The sequence below is a fragment of the Anomalospiza imberbis genome, chromosome 10 (genome assembly GCF_031753505.1).
Source record: "Anomalospiza imberbis isolate Cuckoo-Finch-1a 21T00152 chromosome 10, ASM3175350v1, whole genome shotgun sequence".
NCBI classification, from domain to species: Eukaryota; Metazoa; Chordata; class Aves; order Passeriformes; family Viduidae; genus Anomalospiza; species Anomalospiza imberbis.
Window position 1 is genome coordinate 3784807 of NC_089690.1, and position 25006 is coordinate 3809812.

Here is a 25006-nt window from a genome sequence, read left to right on the forward strand (position 1 = left end):
AGGTCACTGGCATCCCAATCCCTGTCTATCCTTACAGGCAGCAGAAAAAAGAATGGGAAAAACTCTGCTACAAGCCATACTCCTGCCCCTCAGCACCTCTCAGCCTGGTCTTTATGCTCAGCCAGGGCAGGGACAAATTCAGACCTGACTCTGGCACTCCTCAGCTGATGGGATGTTAGGTCCAAGAAGTAGTTCTTGATCTCCCATTCAAAGTTTTTATGGATGAGTGTAAAGCTGGAACGAGTTGCTCCATGCAGTGGTTAAGGATTTAATAGCTCTTAAGTAATAAAAACAGTAGAAGTGCTTCCAGGGAGTACCAGGGAATCAAGTCTAAATGTAATAAAGGTCTCTCCTTCGTTACGGTGGATTGCAAAGTGTTTTGTGGCTTGTGGTTGCACAGAGCAGAGGGGCTGTGGATCCTTCTGAACCAAACTTATATTACACCAGTGTGGTTGCATCTGACTGGGAGTGCCAGTCACACCTCTGGGAGTGCCTCCTGAGCAAGGGTAGATGTGTCAATGTATTAGGACCTCTCGTTAGTCTGAAAGTGGCAAAAATTTTCCTCCCTTAAGACCTGAGCCTGAGGCTGGGTGCTAGAAAATATTCCTGGCCATGCTCAGATGAGAGATGAATTCAAGAGAAGACCCACCAGACTGGTGCCCAACAGGCCCTGCAGCCACAGGGTGCAGGGGACAGACTCTAATGGGGCTTGTTCAACTGGAGAGGAGTGATGGTTTTAAACTAAAAGAAGATCTATTTAGAGTAGACATAAAGAAGAATTTTTTACAATGTGGGTGGTGAGGCCCTTTGGTTGCCCAGAAAAGCTGTGGCTGCCCTGGCCCTGGAGGTGTCCAAGGCCAGGTTGTGGAAGGTGGCCCAGCCCATGGCAGAGGGATTGGAACTGGATGACCTTTAAAGGTTCCCTCTAGTCCAAGCCATTGTATGACTCTATGAAACAGTTGGGTACAATAAAACACTTGGTTCCTTAATTAGGAAGATCAAAATCATTCAAATATTTGTAGGAATCAGTTTTGAATTAGACCACTAGGTTTTGTCCTCCGATGTTTTACTTTCATTTGGATTATGGATGACCTGATACTGAGTCTTCTGGGATTTTCACATAAATCCCTCTGAAATTCAGGAGAGGTTGAATGTTTAAATTAATTTCAACATCTCAGCTCACACCTAATTTTTTTTTTCCTAATGTATCAGCACTTCAGATGTCAAAAACCCATTTTTTACTTTGGGAGAGGAGAAAGATGTGTGGATGAGATGAGAGAGGATCCTTGGAGGATGCTGAGGTCAGGTTTGCACTTTGTGTGTGGAGAAGGCAGCTCACCACCTTTCTCTCCTTTGATGGCAACTTTAATGCAGGAGACCCCACAGTGAGCTGCTGCTGAGCACCCTGAGCTCTCTTATCCATGCTGAAATCTCTCCCTCCACTTGTGAACTTTTCTAGGAGCTTTTCTAGCAGGAGTTCCTCAAGTGGCCACCCTCGGGAAGGCAGACAGGATGGCGTGGCCTGGACAAAGGGGCTGCTTTGCTGCAGGACCACGTTACACCGCTGCATACCTCACCCCAATTAGCCTGGACCTTAATTGGGCCTGACACGCGCCTGTTGAAAGAGATTCCCCAGGAATTAAAGCGCTACTCCTCTGGTTTGAGTTGGCTGCTGATGTGAAACATGACATGATCTTGGAGAATTTTCTGAGCTTACCATGAAACAAGCCTGCCACAGGTATCAAGCGGGCTTTGTGTTGGGGCTGTAATCATATTACAAATTGAACGCTTCCACATGTGCATGCTGGCACATCCACCCTCGGCTATCTCACATGTATCTGCCCCAAAGTACAGATGCTGAGGTCTTGACATAGCATAATATGGATCTCAATATATTTTCCAGATTGCCTAAGCACATGCTAATGAAAATGAGGAGTAAAAGGCCCGCAAGAAGCAGCTGTTTAAAATTTTCTTCAATCCCTGAAAATCAACTTCTTAATTACTGATAATTTAAGCATCAAAATCATCACTAACCCTCTTCTCCCACTAGACCCTCCCAAGCTGGGAGGCCTGCTTGAAGACTCTTGGGCAAAACTTTTTCTTAGAAGTGTAGCATTTCATCAAATTTCTTCAGCTTTTCTGGAATTAATTAGTATTAAAATAAAGCAGGGGAAAGGCAAGTGCCTGCTGGAGGTGCCTTCTCTCAGACCCCCCGCTTAGACTGCTAAAGCTCATTGTATCACAATACTTTCATATTTCCACAGCACCTTTCATAATAAAAGGTTCCCCAAACTTCCCCAAATGGATTTATAGATATAAATAGCTTCAATTGCCTTTAAAATGTGCACCCTCTTGGATCAAAGAAAGCAGGCTTTGCTTCCATCAGGCAAAAGGATTTGTGTTCAGTCTGGTTTGTGTTCATACCTAGGGGGGAAACCAGTCCCAAGCAAAGTTTAGGCAGTGGTTTTGGAATAATAGCTGGCAAGATATTCCATGGGTTCCTGGATCACTGTGTGGCAGTGGGGCCTCTTCCCAGGGATTATCTAAATGTTAGTCTTGTTAAAATCTAAATTCTGGGATAATTTTGCTGAAAATTGTTTTCCTCTAGCAGCAAATAAGTCTGAACCAGAGGAAAGAAAATAATGGAAAAGAAGGTGTACACAGTACTTATTTTTTTACTTTTTATTTGACGTTCACCATCTCCCCAGACTTCCCTAAATGACTCTGAACTTGACTTGAGCCTTTCCTAAAGCTGGCACCATTTTCTGTTCAGAAACAGAAGTTGAATTAATTTGGCTCTTGCCAGCCCCAGGCTAGGTGTACTCACAGACCTACAGAGCCAGTCAATGGACGGGAGAAAGGCTGGTTTTGGCCAGGCTGCAGAAAACATTTTCCTGCTAACTGGAGTCCTGGCAAGGAACATGGGCTTTGACAAGGAAAAAGGGGTTTCTGTTTGCAGCTGGATACCTTTGTTTTGTTTAAATCCTTACTGGAAGCATCTTTAAAACTGACTTTTCCGCACCACTCTACGAGTGTGCAACAAAACCACAACTGGGACTAAACATAGCTGGAGAGCACAGTGGAGCCATCCAGGAGCTCACAGTGAGTCTCCACATGTGAGACCTGACAGAATGTTTTAAAGTTCAAAACATGCATGGAGCAATGGGCCAAACTGAATAGCTGAGCAAAAGCAGCCCTGCAAATGCTTTTATAATAACTTCCCCTCCCATTACTCCACAAATGTACCCACTGGAAAGAGAAGCTGACACAGGAACGGTGACTGAGACCCACAGGGGTATTGAGGAGCTGGGCCAGGGTGAAATATTGATTAATCATCTTGTCATGCTGGGGCTTTGTTCAGTTCTGTAGATGGGAATTGAGAGGGTAATGTGCAGCTCCTCCACCTAGGAAGGCTGCTGGATCACATGGGAATGATTTGTTGACTTACCGAAAAGTACAGAAAAGTGTGCGGTGAACAGTAAGATGATGCTGAAATAAGCTGAAGGGATTTTTGAGAAGTATTGACTTTTTTTTTTCCTTAGAAAAAATTAAATCACTGTAGTAGAAAGCCAGAAACATCAATCCTTACTCAGCATCTGTTTGCATCTGGAAAATTGCACCTGTGTGGTCCATTGGGGAGGGTATGACACAAAGATAGAAATTATCCAGTTTTCTTTGTTTATTGGGGGATGAGATGAGCAATCAAATCTGGGTTTGCTTTTCAGCTATTCCTCTGGGTGAGCAACTCTGGTGCTGAGACAAGGCAGTGAAAATCAAGGTCATGGTAAGGGATCTACACTAAATTGAATGACTCGTTGATATTACAGAAATACACTTTGTCCCCTCTGCCCATCAAACCCCATGGGCAGTGGCCATGGGTGGGACACTGTGACAAGAAAATACCAAGTTCCAGACAACCAATGGGAAGATCAGCCCAGGGATTGGCGGCAGTCTCTCCCTAATGGTCACCAGACCTGGTTACGGGCAGGTTGAACTAACCCTGAGCTCAGCTCAAGGAGTACTTTTCCTGACAGGTCTATGATACGTGTGCTACTCTAACCCAGAACATTAAACCCAGGGGACACTGTCCCACCCTTTCTCCACCTCCCAAACCCTCTTTCATCTAGGGCAGGTGAGGGCAGAGCTGATAAGAACTGTCATTGCATCAAATTAAAGGGGAAAACGATCTGGAAAGTTGTTTGCAGATAAAACTTGACTTGATTAATCTATTTGTTCTCTGCATTTGGCAGAAACCTAAAACCAAGTTTCACAGTGACTTTAACTGCACTAAAAATAATAGCCCATTTATGCAATTATCTGCATGTACCTGGCCATTCCCTCAGGCCAGTGCACTACAAGAATATGCACACAGGATGGTTTTTTTTCATCTATTTACTTTTTTTTTTCCAGGTGGGATTTAGGCTTCCTGCATGAAAACCATTCCAGTGTAGGTTCTCAGCCTGCCACCAACTTGTGCTGAAGGAGCAAACCAAACAAGCCTACACCTGGGCTGAAGACAAGAATGACACATACAGGTTTTTCTGAAATATAATTTAAATATCTTATGAACTACGAGAGGTCTTTGGGCAATGACACAGGCTGAGAGGAGCATCTCAGCCCTTCCATCTCTGAGAAGATCAGCAAGATGGGAAAATGCTGACTTTTCCTGAAATCCCTCTTCCACAGGTTGCCCAGAAGCAGAGATTCGGATTTGATTTCAAAGGGAACACAGATTAAAATGCTATCTTTTTTTTTTTTTTTTTTCCTTTTAGACTCTAGAAGGCTCGTTTTATGCAGTTGGAGGCTCATTTAGCTTCTCAGCCATGGATTTTGATCACTCTGGTGAGTGAATATTTCACTATGCACCAGCCAAGTCACTGCTTCCCAATGCTGTCCCCACAAGCAGCAGGCAGGCAAACCTCAAACTCAGGGCTCCACAAGCGCCTTTGAAGGTGACACTGCACCAACCTCTTCTGTGAAATGACCTAAATATCCCTCTTTTCCAAGGTAGTGTTTTGAAGCTTAAAGGACTTAACTAAACCCCTCCAACAGTCAGTCTATTGAGAGGCTCTGGCTCGTGTCCCACATTTCATGGCCAAGTCCAAGACACCCCCCAGTGCCCCATCCTCTGGTTGCCCTCATGACCCCACAGATCCATCTCTGCTGCAGAGGAAATGCTCCTTTCTTCGCCCCAACTCGGACAAAACCAAGACAAAAAGGAAATAGATCCCTTCAGTTTTGTAGTCCTTTATTATTTTTTTTAAGTTGATCCTCCCATAGTAATGTACTGAAATGCGTAACAGTTACATTGTACAAAGCATTTAAAGAAAGTACCTCAACTTGCCGATTATTTCAAAATGAGATTATAAACAAAAGGAAAAATAAATCTGGTCCCTCACTAAAGGCCAAAAAAACCCCCAAAAATAACTGAATACCTTCCGTTATTTATTTATTTTTTTAAAACATAAATTTGGAACACTTCATCTTACAAATAGGATTAACATGAACATAACATCACACAAGCTCGCAGACAACCAGCATAAAATATTGGGTACAGTTTTTTTAATCAGAAGAATCATGCTTTCATGAAGAAATTATAACTGTTTATACAATCGAATCAATTTACTGTATTACAAAAAAAAAAAAAAAAAAAAGAACAAAACTAAGTCGCATCTATTAGTTATTTAGTTCATTAAAAGGCAAAAAAAAAAAAATAGAAGAGGAATGTAAGAAAATTTCAAACACTGTTTTGCACTCCCATATACACAGATCAGTTCACCTCACTTTTTTGGAAGTACATGGGTGCCTTACATCGTAATGCAGTGGGGGACTGGAGCAGTGCTGTTTGTTACAGGAACAGTGCTATTGTAATCAACAAACAATCGTTTGCCAACAAATAAATACACGGTACACACAACACAAAGGCGAAATTAGGAGGGTAGGGGGAAAGGAAACAATACAACAAAATAGTGACATGATTGTCGAAAATTAAAAATCTCCTTCAAATGATTCGAACTAGTGGTGCTGTTGATGAACACGGTGCTTTCACGGAATTATCTGGATGATTTAGCTTCTTGGAGTATTGAACATTCATAGTTTACAATATACACAAGCTTCTTATGTATTTTTTCTCAGAGTTCTTTCTTTTTCTGTCATTTTTTTTTCTCCTCATTTTTCCTTTTTTTTTAAACAATGCAGTTGAGAAGGTAAAAGAATTACGGAGAGAACAAAATATTCCCTGTTACTTCTTTCTACATTAACGATGGATAGTGCGCATTTGAAAGAACTATTTTCTTTCTTTGAAGGGCTAAAATGCATAAAGCTTTAATGAAGAGATTTGTACATAAAAGCAACTGTTCCAAATCCTGTGTCAAACTATCTTATACAAAAAGAAAATCAATTCAGTTCCTACTTTAAAGGAGTGCCCATGTGTGTATCAATGCAGTCTTAACCCTTCTGCCCATGCCCCTCAAAGCCGGGTGAACTGGAAGACACTTTTTCTCGGCCCCGTTCACATAATCCACTGAAACAATTTTTTATTTTTTTTTTAAGTCGCATTGATCCTCCAGAAGTCAGCAGCTGCCTTTGCTGTGCAAAACAAAATATTGAGAATAAATAGTTTCTTTCTTTTTTTTTTAAAATTATTCCGTTTAAGGTCACCGGACTTTAAATGAGTGACCCTGCAGATTTATAAGGCATTCTGCTCAGCAGTCTTTTAAACAGTCATATATGAAAGAGCCATGCTACTGGTTTGGACTTGGTCCCATCCTCGGAACGACTCCGCACTGTCATACGTGGCTGATGGACTGGATGGCGCTGGATTCCGCGGCGGCTCTCGCCATACTGTGCCACATGTTGGGAGAACTGTGGGATGCAGAATGAAGGGAGTCCTTGTCGGAGAGAGAGAGCATCATGGCATAGGCCTGGACGGGGACAGAAGAAGGACAAGGAGGTCACACTCCCGTGGTGGGGATCTGAGCTTGGACCCGTGCCACCCGTGCACAGCCAGGGCAGCAGTCAGGCTACAGCCGCTGGGCTCAGCTTAGTTAAAAAAAAACACCCCAACAAAATGCTTTAGGTAAAACCACTGTCAACCCTTTCACTGACACTTTTGACTCGCTAATAGTAATAATAATTTCTGCTTTCATCTGGTTTCACAAAGCTCAGAGAAACCTTTGATACTTGACAAGGTCCCAAAGTCTCCTTTGCCTTCAGATTCTTGGCACCGGAGGCTCTTTTCAAGAGGCTGAGGAATCACATTATCCCTTGTCTCGTCCTGTATTTCACCAAATATAACAGTCTCCTTTGCTGACCTTTCCTACATGCATATTCTGCAGTTTTTAAAACAAGAATCTTTCAAAGGGGCTAAAAAAAACCCCATTTTAATTAGTTAATGTTTAGAAAAAGGCAAAAAATAGCACAAGGATACCATTTCAGTTATTGCTGTTTGTAAAACATACTGAGGACCTAGAGGTGGTACCATCCATCAGGCTATAAAAAAATACCAAAAAGCCAAGCCAGACAGATGATCAAGTCACATCCCTGTGAGGCTGCAGCTAAACTCTGCAGCATCAGTGTCAGCAGAGTGCGACTAGCTCTTATCATGGCACTTCTGGAGGCAGCAGGCAGAACAAAAATAGTAAAAAGCATGGAAATTCTCTGTTCTCAGGGACCAGAGCACCCTGCCACGTCTCTGGGGTGCAGTGGGATGTTGGATGAGCCTGAGGTTTGTAGACATGGAGCACAGCCCTGTCTGACAAAGCTGGAACAACCCTGCCTGCCACACACTAACAGCTTAATCCTGCGGGTATTTGGTGACAGTAATATTTTAACTGAGTTAAGCTTTTACCTGGGATTTAGATTTCCTGTACAACGGTTGCTTGAGGTCCTCTGGCAGCTGGGAAGCATTGAAAGCTGCCAATTCAGCTTCACTGTATTGATTTTCTTCCACTTTCCTCATTTTGAGGCTATCTGTGAAGTGCCTTATGTGGTCCAAAGCTGAAAGTCCAGTCTTATTATACTCCTCTTCTTTATACCTACAAAAACACCGTGGAGGTTTTAAATGTCAATTAAATGATCCTCTCTGTGCTCCCTCATCTTCTCAGATTTACACATCTAAGCAACTTCCCCCTTTTTCACATTCATAAACCACCTTGCCTCATGGAATGGTGATCCTGAAGTAAAAGGAATTCTCTTTTCTGCTCTAAAGAAAGGGCAGCCGAGAGGGGGAGGGAGAGTTTGTCTCTCTCAAGGTGTCCCCACGGCCTTTCACAAGGCCATTATGAGAGACCCAGGACGGTTCATGGAGCAAATAACGTCTGTCCCATGGAACTGTCTCACCCTGCTTCCTGTCTCACCCAGAACCTCACAATAGCTCCCCAAGCACGGTCAATTTTGCTAACAAGGGCTCCAGACTGCATGAAGAGGCTGAAAGCAGGGCTGGTGCTGACCCAAACACAGACGCACGTTGCTATTGTGAGCGGGAAGCAGCCGCTCAGGACCGGTTCCCACGGCAGCCGGTTTGGTGCTGGCACCCTTGTATGGTTTATTGTTTTTATTCCGCCTATCGGGCACACCAATACTCGGAAGGAACCAACCTGCCAGGGGAAGCTTTGCAGTTCATGTCCAAAGTACTCGTTTCCTCATAATCCTCCTCAGGAGTGCCCTCGTGCATGTCACTCAGCACGGGCTCTTTGACTGCTTTCCCTGCCATTTCACTCTCTTCATCCTCTTCATCCATCATTACTTCATCTTCTGCCTCCTCGTCATCCAGCAGATCCGAGTTCTGGCTGGCTACCATGGCTTTTTCATCCTTAAAGTGGCTGCCATTCATTCTGAAAGTACCAAAACAAATGCAAGCTATAAACACAGATCAGATACGAAAGCTCCTCATGGGCAGACTCTTGAAGGCAGATCTGAAAAGCATCTGTCCCAGCAGAATAAAGTGATTTCTGTATTTTATATCTTGCTTAGCTTCAGACATTCAGGCAGCATTGGAGAAAATTCCACTCAGAAATCAGTGGGATGTTACAGCACCATCAGCATGGGATTTTCCTGTTATCCTGCTAAAACTACTGTTCTAAAAGAGGCATGTTCAGATAACCATTCCAAATTTTCTCATGCATTATTTCAGCTCAAGTTTCCAATCATACATAGTCTGGGCAAAACAACTCACTGCCTTTTAACAGAAGCTGTAGGGGCCAAGAAACTGAAAATCGGATCTGGCATTTTTAACAAAAAATGACATCTAATATTGCATTCAGAGTTTTAAAGTCAAAATTACATGCATAATTAATTTTGCCCACTACCACCCCTCTGGAAGTCATATTGCTTTACTGAATATATGGATTTCATACATGGGAACCTAAGGGACTTCAGCTGGAGACATGAAGAGTGGTCTGCAGTATCACCTCTGTGCTGAACTAGGTTATTGAATGATTTGAGGGGTGAAAAGCAATGAAAAGAAAGGTCATATGGCAATTTAAGTGCATTTATTCTTATTAAATGAGCAATTACAGCAATACACACATGGAAAACCACTTGGTCTACAAACTGTTATTACGCTGCCCTTTGCTCTCAGACAATGACTTCTCTTAACTACTTCCTACGGGATTTTTATCAAGGACATAATACCCACGCTGAAGTAGGGGCTCGTTTGGTAATGGTCTCAAGCCTGTAGGATTCAGAGCATCCGGCGCTGCATTGTGTCCACCACATCAAATGAGAACTAAAGAAATTCGGCACTGCAGCCTCAACGAACACCCAGCCAGAGGCACAGGGGTGTGAACGAGCTGCAGCCAGTGGAGCCCCCCCAAAATTCATGCTACCACTGTATCTGCCCCCACCACGTCATGCAGCACAGAGGCCTTGATTCATCTATTGTTCTCATTGTGCAAAAGGTCCTTAACTCTTCCAGGAATACAGTTACAAAAATGGAAACCTTATTGTCCGCACGCAGTTTGCTTCAGACTCCGTGTGCTTCAAACTGTGCGGGACAATGTGGGATAGACCCAACGCTGGAGCAAGATAAGATGAACACTCTCAGCCTTGTTGGTGTTTAACATTTGACTTTCTGAAGAGCAAAGCTGGTCTCTGCCACAATAATGTCCTGGACATATTAGAGTTTCATCTATTTTCCGAGCAAATTCCAGCTGACTGCCATGAGTTTAGTGTTGCATTGAAAAAAGCTCTAGGGAACAGTCTGTCTTTAGAACAATATCAAAAAAATCTGAGGTTGTGCAGAACAGGGAGAGCTGAAGCAGCCACCTCCCTCTAAGATCATCAGAGAAATATCTCTTTATCATCTTTTATTTAAATAGGCAGAAGTAAGAAATTGTTGAGCTCAGTTTGGGCTGCCAACTTGCTTGTTATGCTCAATTGAGGCTGCTAGAAATGAAAGGGAGATGGACTACAACCAAAGTAACAAAAGCCATGTGATTAAGAAAACAGATTCTCTAATTATGCTTTCAAATGCAGCAATTTGCCAGGGATAAAATATCCGTCAAGAGCAGTCTGAAGTGCCAAATTTAGAAAGGAAACACTGCACAACCCAGCAACCTTTCCACTTTGCTGACTTCCTGTCAGAAGACATGTTGAGACCAGATGTGCAAGGAAAAAAATCCCAAGCCCTCATTGCCAATCAAGATGGAATGAAATTTGAATATGCATGTAATCACTTAATCCAATACTATAGTGGAGATCGTGTTGTGTCCACCCTTTTTATCCCTTCCCAAAGGCATCTAGAAATTGAGGAGACAGCAAAGTTTGTCACCAACAGTAAGAATTGTTTGATGTTGATAATGTAATGCCAATTCAAAAGGGAAAATAATGCATAATGCAACACCAATCCCAAAGAAGTATGTGGGGCTCTGTCCCACAGCCTTTTCTGCTTAGCTGTACTTTTATTAACTGAAAATATTTGGAAGTGGTCTCTGTTCTGTTAGTTCAGAAGAATTCAAACACCCATATACTTAATAAATCTTAGAAAAAGCTCTCTCACATGCTGGAGCACCGTGGAGTCCCAACGCCCACCCGCAGCCTCACGGGCTTTTGGCTACTCAGCATCTTTCCTGGGATTGAGTTACTTACGGGAAAGGATTTTCAGCTACAATCTTTCATTTGATCCAAGAATTTAGCCTGGTCTACCTTATTAATTACACATTTAAATTGCACTTAAATCCTAAGGATCCATGCATTTAGCCACAGGATGTAGAATTCACCTGTTCTGCTGTGAATGTAAAGAGAAGGAATTTTTCAGCAGACTTAAATCAACGTCGGGAGCCTGAAACGGAGAGCTCCAGATACAAGGAGAGGTGTGTTCACAGATGGAATCTCTTGTCCAGCATCTGCCACTTGGAACATCTTCGTACACAGTGGGGAGGGAAAATAAACACATTTCTTTTCCTGGGACACCAAGGTGGCCACTGAACTAACCAGATTCTAAAATAACTCTGGCTCCAGACATCATCAAAAGTGAACAATCAGGTCTGCAGACTTGGAAAAGGAGCGGTGGGCACCTTCTGAAGGCAGATCAGACACAACTCACCTCTCCTCTGAGTTTCGGGGGGATTGATTGTTGTGGTTGCTGTTTCCAATAAAATTCCTAATTTCTGTGAAGTAAGAGTCTTCCTTGTCATCTAGGATTGCCCCTGTGCTTTCCAGTTCTGAGTGAGGTGAAGATGTTGCAGTACCTTAAAGCAAACATACAATGTCTGTTGCTGCTCTTTTACATTTTCTATATTTAACCATTTAAATCAAAATGAAATTGAAACTCTGGTTGATACGGGTGAGAGCCAAAAGTTGGTCAGTGTAAACTATCAGCTTTTGGCCATAAAACCAGTAATCAGCAATTATTCATGGGCAAAGGTGATTTCCAGCCAAAATGACTTGGTTGCATGCTGGGTACCATTTCCATGATTATCATCACTTTTGCCATGTTCCTATTTTAATACCTCCCTCCTGCTCCTTGTGATTCCAAGACTGTCCATTGGTAACTGTCCTTCTTAGACCAATGGCTCAACTGAGCAAATGGAACTTAATTTTTATCTATCAATTATGCAGATTTGTTAAAAATATGGAGCAGCCATGGACAAAGTCACCGCAGTTCATTAGCACTGAGAGACCAGTGGCAGACGCCTGTCTCTGAGCACTGGGGAAGGCACAGCTCTGCATTCACTGCATGCCCCAGGTTATCTCCATTGAGGCAAAATGCAGACTGAAAGGACTGCAGAGAGGGTTTTCATTAAACCCTGCAGACATCCAAACCAGCCCAATGACATCCCCTCCTGCCACTGCCTGTGCTGCTGCTGTGCAGTGACCAATTTGCTTTGGGGCTTGAGAGGCACCATTAGCTCCATAATAGCCAGCGCTTTTCAGCTCCTGACAGTGGGAATATTTCAGAAGGTGCCAGGAAAATCTTTTAGAGTGCCCCCTGAGACTCTAAATCTAGGACTCCTATTGAGAGCCAAGTGATTGCAGAGATGGGATTAAACCAATTTTCCCAGTCTGCTCTCAAAACGCTATGGGTTGGCTTAATTAAAACCAAAAGAAAAGACATCATCCAGTGGTCTTCAGTTATACAAGGGGAGAGTTTATACCGGGATTTTCAAAGCACTTTAAATGTCAGCAGAGCTTAGGCACTTACATATTTTGCTACCCCCCACCCGCTGGAGCAGCGTGTGCCTGTGGACACCCGGCAGTGCTGACAGGGAAGGGGCAGTCCCTGCACATGGGATGTGGGGCAGGCTGGGGAGGGAAGAGACAGGAGGGAAAAGACAGAACATACCAGACATGTTCCCGTTCTCGTGCTTTTTTAGATGTCTGTCAAGATTGGTTTGTTGACCAAAACACCTGTCACACAAGTGACACTTGAATGGCTTCTCTTTATTGTGGATGTTACGCACATGTCTCTGCAGGTTAGAGGATATGCTAAAGGATCTGTCACAGTATTTGCATCTAAAATAACAACAAAACAAGTTGGTAGGAAAGAGTTTGTTAGTTGCTGGAAACGTAAGATTTGTCCTAAAATACATGAAGAGCCTTCTGGGCTCAGTCTCAGCACCCAACCACAATTCCTTGCTGCCTACTGAGACTCAATCCTCCCTGACATAAAGACAAATTTTGGCTAACTGAAGAGCTGTGCCCTTAGAGTGGAGACAAAACTTCTATGATGGGGTTTTCAGCTTTAATTCATATTAGACTTTATATTTTAAATACTGCCTCTAGGAATAAGCATAGTATTTCTGAGCTAATGGCATCAAATTAGCTATGGTAATTGAGTCCCATGTTTTTAAAACTGTTGCACGCAAAGTTGGGAAGTTTGAAAACAGTAGAGCAATAACTATTGTTTCATGTGCTGCCAATACAATACAATTAAACACTTTTGGAAAAAACATGAAACAGATCTCTTCTAATGCTCAAATAAGGTAAAAAGGGCTATTTCTTTTCCTATTCTAAATTATACTGTGTGATTAAATCTTTTCTTGAGGAATTAGCTTGCCTGATTGCTAATCCCAGAGGAAATTCGGTTATCTTGCAAAAACCAGCAATAAACAATCCCAACCTTTAATACTGTGCCAATGTGAGTAGTTTAGTCTATCACTCTGGTACCAGAGGCATCAATTTTCATACTCTGTAGCGATTTGGAGTCCCTAAAGCCTTTACTGTATTGCTCTTTAAGCCATTACTAAGTCATACTATAACTATTCCAAATTCTCTGGCTGGCAACTAGCCAAGAGTCTTCACCACTTTAGTTTTTTCAATCTTTTACTTCTCCCGTGCCTCTCTTACACTTGTCAATGATGTAAAATTTTTTTTAGTGCTGAAATCGCCCATTATGCTACTAATTGCTTGTGGCTTTTATGCAGTGGATGGGTATAACATGCATCAAGGCCTTCCTTCAATAAAATTAGATGTGAATCTCATTTCCCAGAGAGACTAAATGCAAAAAACATATTGTTTCCTCACAAACAATGAGCTTACTCTGCTCTTTACAGCTCATAAAATGCAGAAATCTGTGCATTTTTTTTTACTGGAACATGAACTGGCCTCTTTCCAGTTCAAATTAGCCTTTCATTTTCAATAAGGTGAAGCTTTATACACATTTCTGCATGTGACCGTCCTGGTTTCAGTATCACACACATATTCTTATCAACAGGAGAGTACACCCACATGGGTTTTGGTTAAGCAGACCTCAGAAAGGATCCAGATTAGGCAGGAAACAAATAAATACAGTAACGCCTTTGCAAGCAGGACCTTTCAGAAATCAGATGACTGACAAATCACCCAAATTTAGGCTGCAAATAACACCACAGAACTCCAGTAAAAAACATTTTTGCAAGGGAAAATACATCCATGAGCCCTACTGAACACCACTTCAATCACACTGGTTCAGCAGTGCCAGCCACCCTGCCAGCAAAGGCAGGACTTGGGGATTGTGTTGGGAAGGTGCCCCAGCCAAAAGAACTTTACTAAGACCAAAACTCTCCCCCTTTCTGCAGCTCCAACACCGAGGATCAGCACAAAACTCTGAGACCAAAATGCAATGGTGGGTCCAAAGCTAAGGAGGAAGGGCTGGAGCTGGTTCAGCAAGGATGTTGAATTCACTGGCTTTATTCAGAGAAAATGTCTGCATTGGGAGGGACCCTAAGGCTTGGGCACAGCACGGACATGGGTGAGGGGTGCGGTACCTATAGGGCTGCTCTCCAGTGTGCGTCCTCAGGTGACGGGTCAGGTTTGCAGATCTCGGGAAAATCTTGCCACAGTATCTGTGATAAGAAAATGCTTGATAAGACAACACAACCTTCAGTGGCTTCATCCCAGTTTGAGCTGCACTGGATGCACAGCCCAAGTGGAATCATCACAGTATGGCCCCATTGGCATCGCTTTGGTGCAACAACATCTCAATAAAAGCATTCAGCAAATATAAGGGATCGACACACACACAGGAGTGGGACTGGAACTGCTGGCACCAACCAGCTTTGCTTGTGCAGAAGCAAGGGTTATATGAAAAACCTGTTTTAAAGATCACCCCAAGGTTCTAAGCCCACTGGGTGATTATCAGCCTCGTTCAGATTTGGAATCAAGAGAATCTGTTATTAAAGCCTTGGATTTCTGCCTCTGTGTAAGCAAATTTCAAACCTTTCAACCAATTCTACGTGTCAGCAAACGTGACAACGTTCTGTGCATTGAATAGGATCAGAGCAGACAAGACTCAAAGACCTAATCCATCAAGGTATGTTTCTATAACAACATGTCTTGAAAGAAGGTGACATGTTTTCAAAAAGATCAGATAAACCGATATGCCAGTGTCAAATGCCTGCACATTCTGGAGATGATATAGAGACCTAAGCAGTGCAATTTAAAAACCATTCTCCAAACTCGATAATATGTCACAGGAAAAATAATGGCAAAAAAAATAAAATTATCGTGAGTTCTCCCCCTTCATTCAAGTAGCATATTAATATTCAGTTTATAATTGGCCCATTCTGTTGAGGACATTGAGCCCATTTTTGCATGGGGGCAGAGCACACACAGCACTCTCTTAAGTGAATGAGGGTGGTGGCTGCTCCAAGCAATGACTTTGAAGATTGCATCCCTTCACTGTTAACATCCCATTTATTTTTTCACAACATGATGTATAAGCCTTCAAAATACCCACACAGCTAATTCCACTCTTCTGGACAAAGCTCCCATTTATTTTGGGTGCACATTCAATGACTATCTTCATTGTGGGGCTTTTTTTTAAGTCCATACACACAAGTCCTAATAAGTCATGTATTTTATCACTGATCCCTTTGGATATTAAAACCAGAAGCCAGAGAGAAAACACGTCTGTAGTTTACGATCAAAAAAATCAATTATGAAAACACACTTTTATATATGAAAGTGATGAGAAAATTTGGAAAAAAAAATGTTTATATAATGATTTCCACCTCATTTATCAAAACCGCTGTGATACAGGGTGATGCCTTAGGATTTAGCTTTTATATTTTTCAAATCCTGTACTGCTTTAGTATATAACTCTAAAAATCCATATAGACTCTTAGCTACTGTCTTCACATTTTGGTCAGACAAAACAATTAGTCTCTGGCCCTGAAACTCAAGGACACCTTACTGCCTAAGGCCCTGAGAGAGGTAAACAACAGTGGAGGGGCAAAGTTGGAGTAAATTACTTCACTACCTGAAACTGTAATTGGAGGATTAACCTCTGATATGTAAATGGACCAAACTCATAACTGTCTGAAAAACTCATTACTGTCGTCCATCTTGGGTGTAGCCTCTGGGAGGCTTCTGACAGCCCAAGGTGTAGCCTTTAATAAATGCCTGCTTTTATTCTCTTAATCTTATCCAGCCTCTATTCTAGGCAGCCACTCCAAGGCATCAAGGGAGAGCTCTTTGTTTCATAACACCAATAATTTAATAAACAGAATCACAGACTCACAGAATCACTAGGTTGGAAGATGCCTTCAAGATCATCGAGTCCAACCCAGCCCCAACACCTCAGCTAAACCCTGGCACCCAGTGCCACATCCAGGCTTTGTTAAACACATCCAGGGATGGTGACTCCACCACCTCCCTGGGCAGCCATGCCAGAACTTTATCACTCCTTCAGTAAAAAACTTTCTCCTAATATCCAACCTGTATTTCCCTTGGTGCAGCTCCAGGCTGTGTCCTCTGGTTCTGTCAGTGCTGCCTGGAGAAAGAGCCCAGCCCCAGCTGAGCACAGCCACCTTTCAGGAGCTGCAGAGAGTGATGAGGTCACCCCTGAGTCTCCTTTTCTCCAGGCTGAGCACTCCCAGCTCCCTCAGTAGTTCCTCACAGGGTTTGTGTTCCCAGCCCCTCTCCAGCCTCGTTGCCCCCTCTGGATGTGCTCAAGCATCTCAAAGTCCTTCCCAAACTGAGGGGTCAGAACTGGACACAGCACTGCAGGTGTGCCCTCACCAGTGCTGAGTACAGAATGACCTCCCTGCTCCTGCTGGCCACACCATTCCTGATCCAGGAACCCCAAAGGGAAACGCTTTCCATGCTGGGCATGGAGAGGTCTGAGAGCCTCGCTGTTGGAGTCAGAGCAGGGGGGGCTCGGGGAGGGCAGCGCGGGGTGGCCACGGGGCTACCTGCAGGTGTAGCGCTCCTTGCCCTTGCGCAGCAGCGTCTCGGGGAGCGCGCTGGGCGGCGCGCGGAAGTTGAACATGGATGGCACCGACTGGATCAGCTCGCTGGCCTCCGGCTTCAGGGCGCTGAAGCTCTCCAGCTTCTCAGCCATGTTTTCTATAGCTGACACCTGCAGCAGGAGAGAGCACAGAGCCCACCACGGTAAATAATCCCCTCGGATTTCTGCCCCCACTGGGAACCCGAAATGCAGAGAACATCAACTGACAAGTGAAAGAAGAAAAGGGAAAAAAATCAGGGTAGAGATGCAGTCTTGAAAATTATAGGTCATGAGGGTAAAAATCAGCCAGTGTTAATTGCTTCTTATTTTTATGTCCCAGCTTCTATAAAATTCCAGGTTTTGCAGTCATGCTCTGTGGTTGTGTGCCTACAAATCTATGCATCCCATCTACAGAAATAATTGAATATTTATTACCAAATGAACAGAAATAATAACAGAATTTCTAATTTTATTTTTTGTTAAGGACTCGCAGAGGATATTTATTTCAGAGGAAGCCTTATGAACACTCTAGCTCAACCAAGGTCTGCAATAATTCAGATCCAAAGAGGCTCCATCAATGTCCCAGTCACATCCAACCATCCAGTCCAGTGTTCTAGCCCATCACAGCCAAAGACTATTAGACAAAGACAGAAGAAATAAAGCTTTGGTGGGTTCGGTGCTCTGTGTTCATATTGCCTCTTAGATGTCTATGCTATTTTTCCACCTCTTAATATTCTTGCTCTACCTTTAGTTGCTTGTAACTCCTTTGTGCTTTGGGATGGCTCCACTCTTGATTAGCTGTCTGCAATTTGCAGGGAGTGGGGATTAAATAATTTCTGGAGAACAGTTTCCTTTAAGATGTCTGGAACTGACCATGAAAAGCTCCTCCAAAACCTCAAACGTTGCCACTTGAAGAGTTCAAGACTGCTGCTGAGCCTACTGACAGGTGAGAATAACCATCCACTTCTCCAAAACACCACAAACAAATGAAAAAAAAAAAAAAAAAAAGAGCCAAGCCAACCTACAGAGCACAAAACCCACAGCATGAGCCCTGTGCAAGATCTTGCTTGCAAGAAAGAAATTATATGAAAGACAAGATGTTGAACCCTTCTCAGCTGGAACACCTCCACAGCCTGTTCTTCAAAATCCATAAAAGGCTCCTCTGATTGTTGGAAAATTGAAATTTTAATTGGAAGAATTGGGGATTTTTGCAGGTTTATTTAATTTTATTTTCATTGGCAGAATTACACGGTTGTCTCCTGGCATGACTATTTCCATGCTGGTTAACTCTGCCTTTGGGCTGGGTTGTTTTTTTCCCTTTAGCCTGTAGCCTGCCCTCTCATTTCATGCTCAGATTCCTAATGCTGAGTACAAATTGCAACGTACAGGGTACCACTGCCAATTTGCCAAATGTCTTTCATCAAACACAGTGAAAAAAAATAAAAAATCTCAGAGGCAAGTCAAGATACATTTACTTGTCAGGCAACAAATGTGAAAGCATTGCAAGGCAGTAAGGGCTGTAAGCTCTGGGATTTGATTCATAATCACTCAGCTGCTAAAACATTCTCCACAGATGCAAGTGGACAGCACATTTGTCAATATGAAGGATTTTGACATGTACTGATCACAGGCATGAGATATGTAATGATGATGCTGCTGGGAGAGGAGGTAATTCTATCTCAGCACTGAGATGTCATTATCAACCCATACACCTCAACATTACCATATATTTCTTTTTATACGACTTCATATTCTCCTTTAGTTGGAATTGATTCGTAAAGCTTTTAAAACAGTCATTCCACTGCCTTTAATTCCTTCTAATTGTTCCCCACAAAAAATTCACTCATCTATTTTACAACTGCTGAAAATAAATAGTTTGAATGAAAAATGCCCTTTGGCCTTCGGGCTGATTAGCAATGACAAGACAGTGCATGGGTTATGATATCACATATTTATGGTGAAGAATAATAAGGGTACTGAGAAGTATAATAAATGTTTTATTTATGTATATTTAATATTCAAGTCCATTTCATTATCTAGTGGGTTTAAATCATTTTTGGATCACAATTTCTCATGCACATGGTGCCTGCCAGTAATATATTAAAGCAACTATTCTCCCCTTTATATTTAAAATGGCTTAGTCATGCTGATTTTTTTTTTAGTTCTTGTTTCCAGGATTTTGCAGAGTAGAAATTGAGACAGACTCTTGTTTCATGCACAGCAACACAGATCAGCTCTACCTCCGACACTGCCTCCAGGATTACATCAGTCCCAAAATAGGTATGAAATCAGCACCTAATCTTAAATCCCTCATCCAGAGGAAACATGAGCACTTCCAATTATTTTAAAGTATTACTCGCTTTCTATAAATATGTTTCTCACCATAGGAATGACTATTGTGCTTGCTGTTTTGCTGTTTAGGTGGTTTTTTTTTAAAGCCTGACTTATGTGGTGACCTGGTATGATTTATGTTTTTCAAGAACTGCTCCAGCACCAACGGGAAGTGTTTGGCCCCACGGCTTTGCTGATCCAAGGCACTGTCACTCCACTGCTACCAGGATAATTATAGCTGGTACTATCTGCTGGAGTTAGGCATCCCAAGAACCAAAACTGGGGCATTTTCTTAAGAAGTCCTGGAGCGTGTTGGTGCTCAGAGCCTTCAAGATGCAAATCCCTATTGTGAGATGGGTTCCTGGGCTGTGGGGGCAGCTCATGCAGTCCTGCAGCCCTGATCCACAACATGCTGTCCATCGCCTTCAGTGCAGGCAGACAGCCCCTGCTCACCAGCCCCTGCAAATCAGTTTGCAAAACACCAGCTGAGCAGTAAGAAATCCAGGGGTTTTGCATTAAGGACTCATTCAGACACCAAAACCAAGCAGGAATGCTAAACTTACCATGTGAGCTTTTGGAAGCTGATACTTGGTGCCAAGCAGGGGCTCCAGGGCACACACAGGAGGGTGACAAGGGACAGATGTCCCCACTGCCACACATCAGCACAGGGAGGTGCAGGAGCATTCACTGGAGGCTTCATCTCCGTTACAACATTGCACGGCCATCGGCCGCTGCTCCCATTCACTTGGCTAAACCTTTTCAAACCCATTTCTATTTCTGTCAAGGAGAGTTCACCAATTTAATTAGGTGCATATGAAAAGATACTGGCTTTTGTTCCTTCTAAGCCTTTTGCCTGATATTTTTGTTGGGGTTTTTTTTGTTGTTTTTTTTTTTAATTTTTTTTGTATTGTTATCACTAATGAATAGCCATTCGTCATTCAGGTTCTGCTCACCATTCATGGGCTCACTGAGCTGGGGCACAGCTCCCTCAGGCATTTTTTTTTTCCAGCTGAAAAAATCAAAATCTACTTAGCCTCTTTTTGAATGGAAGCTGTTCCCTACCTGTGATCATCATTGTTGCACTTTTCTGTGTCTTTTCTAATTCTGCTATGGCCTTTTTGAGAAGAATATTAGCTGTATTCAAGACCTGAAGCTGTAATGATGTTTTCAACTCCTTTCTCCTATCACTCAGGTGATATTTTCATAAGACTACCAACTTCAAGATCTTTTTCCTGAATGACAGAAGTTAAAAGTCACATTTTCCCCATGGTATTAGTGGGTATTTACTGACATTGACTTTTATGGCTGTTTTAATCCTGGTGACTCAACTTTCTCCGAATCTTCTGCAGAATCTTCATAGTCAGTTCTGGATTTGGATACTCGCAGTGAAGAGTCACAAACTCTCTGCCTGCTCACCCTTCTTCCTATGGTATTTACGACATATGCCACAGTTCAGGGCCCAGTGACACTCCAAGGTGTACCCACTGATGACCTTCAATGATTGTAAAAATTACTGTTTTGTTCTTCCCCTTTCCCCTCTCTTTTTTTAATGACTAAATGTTAACCCAGGAGATGACTTTCCTTCTTCCACAATGAACATCCCTCTTCCAAAACTGAAACACAACTGAAGTAGCTGCTCTTCCTTCCAAACACTGTTAGTACTGATAGCAAAGCAAGACCTGCCTCCACAGGAGTTGTGTTGGCCATGGAGATGCTACTCAATCCACCAAGCTCCTGGAGAGAGGTTGCCTGTCCTGGGGGTTGGGTGGGTGCTCATGGTCACCTCTCCTCTCCAGAGATGGTCCCTGGGACCACCAGGGATGCAGGTGTGTGGCTAAAGCCACCAGCTGTGATTTCAGGGGGTTCTGCACCATAACCCAACGCCCAAGGGCTCTGGTGATCCCTGAATGGGGCACAGGGGATGCAAGCACTGCTTGACCCCAAGGATTGAATTAGTGGAATTGCCATGCCCATGGAGAAAGCTCTCTGAGGAGGCAGGAGAGGGAGAAGATCCTATTACATATTTTACATACAGCTATTGCCTTACAGACAAGTCACGTGCGCTCCTAATCTGCGATCAGTGAATGACAGTGTTTTATATAGAACAGTAACTTTTGATTTACATATATAAGAGTTGTTGATTCTATCTGTGTCCAGATGTCTGGAAAAGGAAGCAGCTTTCCCCCACCTCCCTGAGAGGCTATTAACCTCCGACTGACGCAAACTAATGTGCAGTCACAATTCCCCAGCTCCGACTCAAAAATGCAGACATTACCATAATCGGCTAAAACAAGTATTTATAAACATTTCAGCGGGCAAGATATCATCAGCAGGGGCCTTGAACATTTGTCTTAAAATTTATTAACCAACCCAAGAAAAAGAGGCATAAATAAAGCGAAGGTTTGCTGTTGCTGCTTTTTAAGAATAACCTGATGATATGAAATAATCTCACAGACAATGTCATGAATTACATGACCTCCTGTTTGACAAACGTGACTGCTTCATTGCTCCTATCACAAAAGCAACTGACTTTATGGCTGGACCTCTTGGGAAAAAAAACTGTTCAAGTGTTTGCTTTCTATTTTTACTACTGTTATTTGGGGAACTCTTCAAAATCCAACAGCTAAAGCTCAGGATTTCTCCCTCCCCCAGCTGAAGTTATAATGTTGCCTCTAAAATCTGCAATTTGTGAATCGTGCTGTCTTGAAACTGCATGTATTTGGACAGCCAGCCCTGGAACTTGGCTGAGTTATATTCACGTTCAAGAGACCTATCACATGTGGCTGAACTTTATGAAGCAGTAGCAAGAAACTCCTTCTGATCTGCGGTATGGCTCCAGAATAACTGGATTTGTACTAATCCAGTTGGTGGGAATTAAGCTCAGTTAAGATAATGGATCATGCCCTAAAACTCTGCCCAGTAAAACAAAAGCTTTGCTAAGGCACTCACCAAATTCCTTTCCATTTATTTGTACAATTGTTTTAATTATTTACAATGGTTCTTCCTAAAGCAAATACTGTCTGTCTAAAGTTACAGAACCTCCTTAGAGCAACTTTCTCCTGATAGGACCAAAATGGCATAAATTGATCAAATTAATCCTGATCCATTCAAAAGCGATGCCCATTGATTTGCACCATAGGGCTCCTGCCAAACAATGAAAAACCAATCTCAAATAATGTTGAAATACGTGGCACATGCAACTGGGAATTGAGATGGAAAGGCTTGTGTGACATAACCAAATCTCTCAAGATGGAGATTCATCCATGAATCAGCATCCTGCTCTGTCACTCCATGTTTTAAACACCTATTTCTGCTGGAGCTGCTCAAGGCGTGAGCACGGCCAGGAGACGTACACTCACAAAAGGAGCAGAATGATGGAAATTTGAGGACTAAGCCAAAGTCAAGGAAATCAGACAGAAGAAACTGACTCCACTTGGTTTTTCCACTTCCCAAACCTGCTGAAGCAGAGCCACTTTTCTCAGAGCAGAGGATTAAGGGTGCCTGGGCCAAATCACAAATCCTGCTATGGCCCCTTCATGTCCTACAACGAATTTCCCAAAGGAAATATTTGGGAACCACCTCCTGTGCTCTCCAAGTCTAGCATCTAACCCCACCTCCTGCTTGCTGAGCTCCTGCAGCACTTCTGGGTACTCTCAGAAGTCCTTTGGTGCCTGCTCAGCTCCTTCCAGCTCAGGCTCCCAGAGCATCTTCGCAGCTGCATAAGACAGCTCCTCCCAGAAGAAAGGGGGATGCAACTCACACAAAGCAAAGGTCCAGCGCTGCTCTAGAAGTGTGCCAAGGAGGGCACGGAGCAGAGGGCAGGGCTCAGAGCCCAGGGGCAGCACCTCCTGCAGCAGCCCCGTGCAGGGACACACAAGCGGAGGAGCACGAGAAGATCTCAGCGCTCGCTCTGCAGAATTCTGGCTTTGCCTGGTGAAATGAGTCCAGGTGGCAGCGAGAGCGAGAAGCAGCAGTGAGTCAGGACCCCAGCCCTGCCTCCTGGCTCCAGCTCTCCCCTCCAAAGCCCAAAGGTGGGGAAAATCTGGGACAAGCATTTTTGGGTTCGGCGCTGCAGCTGAGGAGCCAGCAGTGCGAGATCAGAACACGGCGTTTTTGGAGTTACATCTGCAAAAGCAGTTGCTGTGGTTCTTTCTTTTTTTCTTTTTTTATTTTTTTCCTTCTTATGAACAATTTAGAAGTATTAAAAACAAGGTTTTATAAAAATAGATGAGAAAGCCCAAATTTATCCCGTAGTGCACTTAAAGCACAATTCCTGTTCGTGTAAGGAGGATGATGCAAGTATACACAGAGGACAAATTTGACCTAAACACAGCAAATAAATGGGTGTTTTATTTCTGCTTTAAGCACTGCAATGAGCAATTAGGCTCAAAATTTCAAAGCTATTAAAGTGACTACCACCAAAGTCAAGTGAGAGAAAAACATAAAATCCTCTGAGACTCTGTATTTTAATGCAGATTAAATATTTATTAACTATTGCTATCTAACAAGATTTCAGCCTGAAAATTTCACTGCAAACTCTGAAGGAAAATGGCTTGGAACAATTTCAGTCACATATAAACAAAAGACTGCATTCTACAACCCTCACTCAGGTAAAGCTCCCATTGCCTTCACCAAACAAAACCAGCAGGATCAGGTACATAAAAATAAAGCCAATTTTTCATAAGAGCATATTTATCTGCTCAGCTGTAAGACCCTGTAGGAAAGAGTGGCATGCTCCATAATTGAGAGCATAATAAGTTATCTTTCATATTATATTTTTCTTATGCAATTTATTTCACAGTGGTTAAATTAAAAATATAAGCAATGAACTTACCCAAATTCTTTGATCAGGCAATTGGAACTGGGAGCAAAATTGAAACAAAAAGAACACATTATTCCTGCATTGGAATCCTTATTGCAATCAATGTACTTATTAAGATTTTATTTAAAGATACTAATTAAAATGCTTTTATGAATGATTTATTGGACAGGGGTGTTCTCTTCCCAAAAATTACAATCCTTCTAATGGCAAATTATTGTGGAATGCTACTAAATTATCTAATTTTCATAGCTTTTGGGAACGGGAGGAATTTTGCCCAGCCAGGGACAGGATACAGACTTCAGGGTTTATGTCTGTAAGTTCTATTTCAGAAACCTATTTGAAAGATCCATCTGTTTGCTGTCATATTATCCAGTTAAGAAATAATAAATTCTTAGCCCCTGAGATGGCAATTTTCAGGAATAAATTCAACAACAAAACCACAAGCTTTTAGGACATGAACAATAAGTTTGTAAATATTTTAAATCCTGCCAGCAGAAAATGAAAACTCATGGAGCACTCCCCACCTGTACTTTTACAGGGGTGAACAGGACTATAAAGGAAAAACAGCTTTTCTGGAAGCCCTTCCCCAGCCCTCTATAAATACCAAGCCAGATTCTGCCTTTGCAAACAGGAGGCTCCTTTCTGTTCCATTAAAGTTTGCAAGCAAGCATTTTGACATTTACTTTTTTGACAGGACATGTGCT

The 25006-nt window shown here is 42.7% G+C and overlaps 1 protein-coding gene across 7 annotated transcripts in view; it reads right to left on the reverse strand.

Annotated features, from left to right (window-relative positions):
• Positions 1–5227: 5227 nt before the first annotated feature.
• The window catches only part of MECOM (MDS1 and EVI1 complex locus), a 329394-nt gene continuing 309615 nt past the window's right edge, over positions 5228–25006 (reverse strand). For 4 of the 7 annotated variants that reach the window (XM_068200238.1, XM_068200236.1, XM_068200237.1 and 1 more), the window contains 8 exons: positions 24315–24341; positions 17115–17281; positions 14688–14765; positions 12785–12954; positions 11546–11690; positions 8598–8834; positions 7850–8036; positions 5228–6923 (listed from right to left, as the gene is read on the reverse strand). In XM_068200238.1, coding sequence (XP_068056339.1) covers positions 6789–6923; positions 7850–8036; positions 8598–8834; positions 11546–11690; positions 12785–12954; positions 14688–14765; positions 17115–17281; positions 24315–24341 — 1146 coding nt within the window. In that variant the 3' untranslated portion in view covers positions 5228–6788. The remainder of the gene's footprint in view (positions 6924–7849; positions 8037–8597; positions 8835–11545; positions 11691–12784; positions 12955–14687; positions 14766–17114; positions 17282–24314; positions 24342–25006) is intronic. The other 3 variants (XM_068200240.1, XM_068200239.1, XM_068200242.1) reach the window with 1 other exon arrangement.